General features: G+C 42.6%; 2 protein-coding genes across 3 annotated transcripts in view; one reads left to right on the plus strand and one right to left on the minus strand.

Moving 5' to 3' along the window:
- The window catches only part of dctn5 (dynactin 5), a 19360-nt gene extending 11503 nt beyond the window's left edge, over positions 1 to 7857 (minus strand). Inside the window, exons 1-4 of the mRNA XM_043711705.1 lie at positions 7647 to 7857; positions 5290 to 5358; positions 3995 to 4113; positions 2815 to 2926 (exon numbers count right to left, since the gene is read on the minus strand). Of these exons, the coding sequence (XP_043567640.1) occupies positions 2815 to 2926; positions 3995 to 4113; positions 5290 to 5358; positions 7647 to 7694 (348 nt within the window). The 5' untranslated portion in view covers positions 7695 to 7857. The remainder of the gene's footprint in view (positions 1 to 2814; positions 2927 to 3994; positions 4114 to 5289; positions 5359 to 7646) is intronic.
- Positions 7858 to 8019: 162 nt separating this feature from the next.
- The window catches only part of palb2 (partner and localizer of BRCA2), a 29281-nt gene continuing 28334 nt past the window's right edge, over positions 8020 to 8966 (plus strand). For both annotated transcript variants that reach the window (XM_043711706.1, XM_043711707.1), the window contains exons 1-2: positions 8020 to 8274; positions 8355 to 8414. In XM_043711706.1, coding sequence (XP_043567641.1) covers positions 8227 to 8274; positions 8355 to 8414 — 108 coding nt within the window. In that variant the 5' untranslated portion in view covers positions 8020 to 8226. The remainder of the gene's footprint in view (positions 8275 to 8354; positions 8415 to 8966) is intronic.

An 8966-nucleotide genomic window follows, 5' to 3' on the forward strand; every position in this document is an offset into this window, starting at 1 on the left:
AAGTTTGTCCAGCAGGGTAAGATAAAAGGTAGGGAGGAGGGACTTGGGGGAGGGGCGTCGGAAATGTGATAGGTGGAAAGAGGTCAAGGTGAGGGTGATAGGTGAGACTGGGGTGGGGGCGGAGAGGTCGGGAAGAAGATTGCAGGTTAGGAAGGCGGTGCTGAATTTGATGGATTTGACTGAGACAAGGTGGGGGGAGGGGGAATGAGGAAACTGGTGAAATCCGAGTTCATCCCTTGTGGTTGGCGGGTTCCTAGGCGGAAGATGAGGCGCTCTTCCTCCAACCGTTGTTTTGTTGTGGTCTGGCGATGGAGGAGTCCAAAGACCTGCATATCCTTGGTGGAGTGGGAGGGGGAATTGAAATGTTGAGCCACAGGGTGGTTGGGTTGGTTGGTCCGGGTGTCCCAGAGGTGTTCTCTGAACCGCTCCGCAAGTAGCGTTATTAAGAAGGCATACAGCGTTGTAGCTTTTATTAATAGAGGGATCGAGTTCCGGAACCATGAGGTTATGCTACAGCTGTACAAAACTCTGGTGCGGCTGCACTTGGAGTACTGTGTACAGTTCTGGTCACCACATTATAAGAAGGATGTGGAAGCTTTGGAAAGGGTGCAGAGGAGATTTACTAGGATGTTGCCTGGTATGGAGGGGAGGTCTTAAGAGGAAAGGCTGAGGGACTTGAGGCTGTTTTCGTTGGAGAGAAGAAGGTTAAGATGCGACTTAATAGAGACATATAAGATAATCAGAGGGTTAGATAGGTGGACAGGAAGAGCCTTTTTCCAAGTATGATGACGACGAGCACGAGGGGGCAGAGCTTTAAATTGAGGGGTGATAGATATAGGACAGATGTCTGAGGTAGTTTCTTTACTCAGAGAGTAGTAAGGGTATGGAATGCTTTGCCTGCAACGGTAGTAGCTTCGCCATTTAAGTCATCATTGGACAAACATATGGACGTACATGGAATAGTGTAGGTTAGATGGGCTTCAGATTGGTATGACTGGTTGGCGCAACGTTGAGGGCCGAAGGGCCTGTACTGCGCTATAATGTTCTATGTTCTAAAAGAGGTGAACATGAGGGGTGAATCAGAGTAATTGCCCTTGATATCAAAGCCATATTTGTACAGTTATAGCATCAAGCAGCCATTGCAAAATTGGAATTAAGGATAAAACTCAGCTGTTTTGTGTCATACCTAGCACAGAGGAAGGTAGTTGTGCTTGTCGGAGGTCAACCATCTTAGTCCCAGAAAATCATTGCAGGTGCTCCTCAGGATAGTGTCCTAGATCCAACCATTTCTATCTGCTTCAATGATCTTCCTTCCATACTATAGTTAGAAGTGAAGATCTTCACTATTAGTGTTCAGCACCATTTGCAACCTCTCATGTACTGAAGCAACTCATGCCCTTATTCAGCAAGGCCTGAAGAACAACCAAGCTTTGGCTGATAAATCATCCAAGACAAAGCAGTCCACATAATTGACATTGAATGGGGAGCCAATAACCTCTACTCCATTCACCACTGACATATAGCAGCAACAGTGTATATATCATCTATAAGATGCACTTCAGTAAATTGCCAAGCTCCTTGACAGCAACTTCCAAACCCACCACCTCTACTAAGGATAAGGCAGCAGATACTTGTGAAAGCCACCAGCTGCAAATTCTTCTCCAAGCCATGCATCATCCTGACCTAGAACCAACTCACCGTTCCTTCACTGTCATTGGATCAAGACAGCACTAACAGCACTGAGCATCTCCACTCCCCAAGGACTGCTGTAGTTCAAAAAGGCTTCTCACTATATTCACAAGGGAAATTTGGGATGGCCAACAAGCCAGCAACATCCACAATCCATGAACAAATAAAAACATCTCATTAGCTATTTTTGATTAAAAGCTACTGACCTTATGTTATCAACACTTCACTGACATCATATCCAGCACTACATATCAGGCGTTTGAATCCCAATTTCTTAATTATGAGTAAAGCAGCGGTATAGATTAAAAGAAAGAAAACAAATCCTTCATCCTGGATTCCACTAAATCTTGGAATGTCTTGCCCATATGCCCAAATCTGAGAATAGACTTGCTCAGTGATATGAAAATTCCCAGAAGAAACTCAATCCCAATTAACACCATCCTTGAATTAATGGTCAGTCAACAAAAACAACTTAGTCTGTGTGCTGGTGTGTGTACACTTGAGTGAGGGAGTGACAGAGTCCATGTTGAGAATACATCAGTTTAAGTCATTAAAAAAACAATAGCAGCAAAAACAAATAATTACCAAGCAAAACTCCATCTGTCGGAGACTGAACAATCTCTTATCACCATGGACCACTGACAAATGATCAACAATAGACACCTGTTCAGTGGGTTAAAGACAAGTTGGTCTTTGTATTCAATTACTGAAATAAAAAATTGATTTCTTGAAACAGTAATAAAATCAGTTCAGGTCCAGACAACACATCTACCTTCTATATCTCCCAGGACTCTAACTCCTCCTTCATTCCAGTGTCTGTTCATAACCAATTAGTTCTGGGCCAAGGGGTGAATGTTCATGTCCCACCTGTCCTGGAGATGGGTCATAACATGTTCAGCGAGGCTGCATGTTTAAATAGCTACTCCAACATCCCCTCCCCTAAAATAACCTTTATAGCCGAATTCCTCTAACATGCCTGGGTAGGCCCAAATCTCAGAAGATCTTATAATTTCTTCTTTCAAGCTCCTGTCTCTCACAGGCTTCTATTGTACACCACACAACAGGAAGTTGCATTACAGACAGAATGAGCATAACAACATCAATAACAAGAGGCAATTTACTTACGATAACACAATTCTTCCCAATGTGAACATAGGATCCAATCTGAGCAGCATTTACCACACAGTCTTCCTCGATGAACACATGGTCACCAATGTGCAGTGGGAAAAAGGCAACCCTGTATTGCAGAGGAAATGTCTGATATAATTGACATCTTAGTCAATAGGAAGCTAATATACAAATGATTTAGTCCCACATGCCATGGGAATAGAGTGTAATCCAACTGCTTCTAAAAATCAACCAAAACAATATAACAGGACCCCTGTATCTCTGCATGCAGAAAATCAAAGCTTATCAGGCTCTTCCTCGATGACCAGTCACTCTTGTTCAGGAGATCTGAAGTTTAGAAGTTCTCAACATTGCCAGGAAGATGAACTTGATTCTGGGTCTGGAAGAAGTGGGTGTACTGGTCTAATATGAAACAACTACCTATTTATAAGTTTATAAGAAAGCAGCTTGCCAAAAGGCAGCTGTGTTTCTTCATTCTATTCGAGGGTGTTTCACTATGCAGAGGTGCTAAGTGGAGAGAACACTTATTCAGCTGGACAATCCAACAAACTGAGCTTTAACAAATTTTCAGCTAAAAGATTCCAGGTTGACTGGTGCGTGTGCAGCTAGTTCACTACTGCCAGTGTTGGCTGGGGCAACAAATACGTAACCACATCTTCCTTGTACTCATCAGGGAGAAAAGAACTATCTGCAAACATTCCTCGTTCTGACCACTCGGTAAAGTTTCTTGCCGGAAAGTAAGAATGAAGGTGGACTTGACCAGTTCCTGTATTCCACATATTCCTCCTTCAGTCTGTCACCATGGCAGGGCACTTGGGAGGTGGGATTGTCCCACAGGGCTGGAGCTAAAGACCAGAGAAAGGACGTTGGTGAACAATGGAAATAGGGAATAACGTTGTGCTGTCTCACCCATTTTGTAATCACCTTCTTAAATCCTTTGCATCTCAGTGCAGTAAAATCTCTGGTCCAGACAGTATTTTTAAAGCTTCAATGAACCCATTCAAAACAGAACAACATCTCTGAAGCAGATGGGACTTGAATCTGGATCTCCTGGCCCAGAGCTAGGGACACTGAAACCACACCACAAAATGCTAATTTCTAGATATGATTGATATATGAAACCTTTCCAGTCCTACGTTACAGTAATTTCCATGTCTGTACAATGCATTTGCCTCACCCTTTGCTGAATTTCTTGAAAGGCGGGCGTATGACACTTCGGCTCTTGATGACACAATGCCGTCCAACCCTCACATTCGCCAGGTCTCCACGGATGATACAATCGTTCATAACAATAGTCTGATTTTTAAAATAACATTGTTATAATAAATTCTCTGGATGAAGTATTTCAATTTACAGGTTTTAAGTGATCAATAGATTTGAACTCAACATCCTTGTAAACTACTCCAGGGAGTTGCTGGTTTCTCTGTGGGCAAGTATACCACACACTGTTCAGGCATGGTACTGAGGCAGGCATACCAGACGATCCCAGATTTGTGCAATTACCTGATCGCTCCATTGCTACAATCAGTTTACTTAAATTCATTTCAATAAACCTGGGTCTACAGCAATACAAAACAAAACCTGTCAGAGGCACTGACAGGTCTCCATGCACAAATATTGGGAGATACAATGGGGTACAAAATAGATTTATTAGATTAGTAATTATTATTAGATTAGTAACCCAGGGGCCTGTACTAATGACCCAAAAAAAGGAATTCAAATTCAGTTAGTTAATTATATAAATCAACTATTAAAATAAAAGAATTATTAACAGTGATCATGATACTGGATTGATGTGAAAATTCACTTGGTTCATTAATGTAATTCCAGACCTGCATTATTTCACCTATTCCAGATCCAGGAGTGTTGAAATTAATTACATTCCTTACAAATCGACAGTAACTGGTCATTCTTGACTTTTCCCTGAAATAGCCTAGCCATCCCCTTACATCCTCTCAGGAAGCGAGTTCACCACCAATGAAGGATTGGAAATAATGCTGGCCTTAAAAGTAACATGCATGTCTTGCATATGACTCGTTAAAAAAAAATGCATCTCTAACTAACACTGAGGGACATAAGGAAATATTAGGACAGGTAACAAAAAGCTTGGTCAGAGATAAAAAAATTAAGGAGTGCCTCAAAGTAGGTGAAAGAAGGGTAGAGTGTCGAAAGTTTCAGCTACCTAATTCAAGAATCTGGGGCTGAGACACTGAATACACAGTATTCACTAATGGGCGAAAACTAGAGGCCAGAATTGAAAAAGAAGAGATGCTGGAGGAAATTGAAATCTTCAAAAAAAAAAAGCCAGTTACTGTAGATGGGAAGCAGGGAAGGTGGTGTCAGACCAGGAGCCAAATAGGTCAGCAAGATTACGGTAATAAGTGAGCAGACCCTGGTGCGTGTCATGATGGAGAAAGTTGTCCAAACATTTAAAAAGAGGCATTTGAATGTTCCTACATCCAGTCCACTTACCTTGCCATTTAAGACAATGTTCTGGCTTCCACAAAGCACAGACTGCCTGCTCACCTTGTTGCCAGAGGCCTGTAGACATAAATCATATTTTTCAGATTAGTTCACATTGTCAGGAAAAATTATAAATCAGTCAGTATTGTCATGACCATAGTTGCTAACAACAAATTACAGAGCGCTGATACAGCCATACAGACCAATGGCTGTCTGGACAGATATCCAGAGAATGTCACACCTAAAGATGAAAAGGGAATCTGAAAAATCATTCTGCAAAAAAGGGGAAAGAGCCAAAGCAAATCAGGCTGTACAGTAATCTCATGACAAAAAATAATGCAGGGCTGATAACAACCCTGCACAAGAAAAACCACCCTCTATGTCATAGCGTCATACAGACATACAACACAGAAACAGACCCTTCAGTACAACTCATCTGTGCCAACCAGATATCCTAACCTAATCTAGTCCCATTTGCCAGCACTTGATCCATATCTGTCTAAACCCTTTCTATTCACATACCCATCCAGATACCTTTTAAATGCCGCAATTGTACCAGCCCCACGCACCACCCTCTGTGTGAAAAAGCTGCCCCTTAGGTCCCTTTTATATCTTTCCCCCCTCACCCTAAACCAATGCCCTCTGTTTCTCAACTCCTCCATCCCAGGGAAAAGACCTTGTCTATTTATCCTATCCATGTCCCTCATGATTTTATAAATTTCTTTAAGGTCACCCCTCAGCCTCCAACCCTGTGGGTTATGTGACATTTGTGTATTACACAAGGACAGGAGGTGGTGTAGTGATAGTGTCAATAATTCTCGACCAAAAGCCCTGGGATCAAGTCTCACATGCTCCAGAAGTATATAATAACATCCCTGAACATATGGATCAGAATATATCCACACATGGACAGGGTTTAAAAGGCCAGTTTCAACTCTAATGTTTTGGAGTGTGCTGGCAGGATTGGAAGTTCCTGTGTATCCCAGCAGGCAAAGGTAATCCAGTGTACTAGCTAGAGTTCAAGCATTAACATGCTATGAAGGTCACAAAGAACTATCTCCTAGTCATCCATGTTACAGATAAAAGAACTTTCTCACTCAGACAGCTACTAAGCTAGTAAGTCAGACAAAAGCCATCAGGTCAACAAAGTAATCTGTCTCATCAGTGGGTACAGGAGCTGAAATTGGCTGATTGGCCACTCAAGTCTGCTCTGGCATCCAACTCCACTTTCCCACCTTTACCCCATAACTTCTATTAGATTATAACCATCTGTCTATCTCAGCTTTGAACACACTTAATAACCCAGCCTAAAGTTCTCTCTGCAGTAAAGAAATTTATGATCACTGGAATAAAAAAAATCATTCTCTATACAGCCTCAATAGCAAGACATCATTCCTTAGATAAGGGGACTAAAACTTCACAGCATTCTAGGTGTTGTTTAACTATTACTCGATACAGTTTTAGTGAGACTTCCCTAAAGGCCAACCATCTATTTGCTTCTGTTGAACCTGCATTTTTAAAAAAAATTTATGTATTTGGACACATAAATCCCTGTGCTACAGATTTCTGCAGTCCCTTTTTAAAAATATTCAGCTCTTCTATTGTTCCTGGCAAAGTGCATAACCTCATATCATATTCCATCTGCTAAGATTCTGCCACACACTTCATCAGCATCCCTGTGAATACTTTGCATCATCCTCACTACTTGCCTTCCCACCTATTTCTGTGTCATCTGCAAACTTGGCTATCATACAGTCACTTCCCTAATCCAAATCATTAATATGGATTGTAAGTAATTACAGACAGCACTGAACACTGTGGCACTTCACTGGTTACAGGGATCCAAAAATCCCCTTCTTGCTCCAAGTCTGGCTTCTATTAGTTAGCCAATCCTCTATCCATGCGAATATACTATCCCAACACCAACGGCTTATCATATTGAGTAGCTTAACGAAAGTTGCCTTAGTGAATACACATTAGCGCAACATCTACTTAAGCCTTTCCTAACTGTACACCCAGTAAACAAAGAATGTGCATTAATAGAAAATGCCTCTTAACCTCGGGTCTTTGCAAAGCACTGTACAGCTATTGAAATCATTTTGAAGTCGCCACTATAAAGGTAGTAAATTCTGTAACCAATTACTACGAAGGAAAACTCCCCTTCGCCGAAGTAGCACCATGGGCTATGTTACATCAACCGAAACAAATAGATGGGGGTATCAGCTGAAGATCTGATCCAAAAGGCAGCTCCTCCGGCAGTGGGGGAATCCTCCTCACCCATCTCTCATTCACCATCCCGAACTGATGTCGAATCCCCTTTTACTGAAAACAGAACAAAAACACCCGCAACACCATGAGATCCTCACCGTCTCGATGTACTCCGCCTTGTTATACAGAATCTCACACAGCTCCATCCTCAGTTGTCGGGGCGACCGCTCCCCGCTTCACCCGGAAACACAATTCACACTTCCGGGGACAATCGACCCGAGGGAAAGATCAGAATGAAAATTAAAAAGTCCCCGCGTTTCTTTTAATTTCCCTTCGTTAAACTTGTATCTCCGAATAATGAGCAATATTTTTTCTAATGCCGCAGTTCAGAGATGTCGCATTTAGGTCGTAGAAGCGCCGGTACCTTTAATGATTGATGTTGTCAATGACCAATAAGGTCTAAAAGTGTCGTCGCCGTTTCTCCAATCGGCGAGAGGGAAAGGCGGGACAAGTGAGGAGCCTGTGCTCTGACTGGTTGGAATTGGCGGGGTACTCGATAGTCCGTTAGTTACCTCCCTGCTCAACTCAGGGAGGTCTCCAGCATCTGCAGTCTTTACTTTCTCCATATCTCATCTCGTAACGAGTAAAGCGTCGGCCGGCGGCTTTTCTCCCTCCCTCAGCTTTACTAATACTCCGAGGAAGAGTTAATAACCGTTCACCCGGGAACGTCAATACACAATGGAACATAGCATGAAAAAAACCCTGAGCTGGGAAACCAGGGAACAGGTAAAACAAAACCAACACCGTCAACTTCACAACAACTTAACCACAGCAAAATAAACTCAATTTAAGCATTTCATTTACAGCTCAAAGAAAGGTTGGCCTTGCTGAAGAAAGAATACGCAAAAACTGTCCATAAGTTACAGGTAAATGCCCCCTTCTCACAATAATACATTTATCCTTGAGACCAAACATATACGGTGTGGGTGCAGTATGTCTTGGGGGGGAGGGAACAGGTGGTTGTGGATCCCAAATTTCTACAAACTAATAACAATGCAATGATTCGTTAGTAATTCAAGTACTTTTTATGTCATACAACTTCAACGACTACAAAAGGTGAATGTGATGGAGCATAGTTTGTTGGCTACGTAGAACAGTTGATCTTCCGTAATTACACCGGCACCACTCCCCACCTCTTCCTCCGCGACATTGATGACTGCGTTGGCACCACCTCGTACTCCCGCGAGGAGGTTGAGCAATTCATCAACTTCACCAACACATTCCACCCTGACCTTAAATTTACCTGGACCATCTCTGACACCTCCCTCCCCCTCCTGGACCTCTCCATCTCCATCAGTGACGACCGACTTGACACTGACATCTTCTACAAACCCACCGACTCCCACAGCTACCTGGATTACACCTCTTCCCACCCTACCTCTTGCAAAAATGCCATCCCATATTCCCAATTCCTCCGC

The sequence above is a fragment of the Chiloscyllium plagiosum genome, chromosome 21 (genome assembly GCF_004010195.1).
Source record: "Chiloscyllium plagiosum isolate BGI_BamShark_2017 chromosome 21, ASM401019v2, whole genome shotgun sequence".
Taxonomy (NCBI): domain Eukaryota; kingdom Metazoa; phylum Chordata; class Chondrichthyes; order Orectolobiformes; family Hemiscylliidae; genus Chiloscyllium; species Chiloscyllium plagiosum.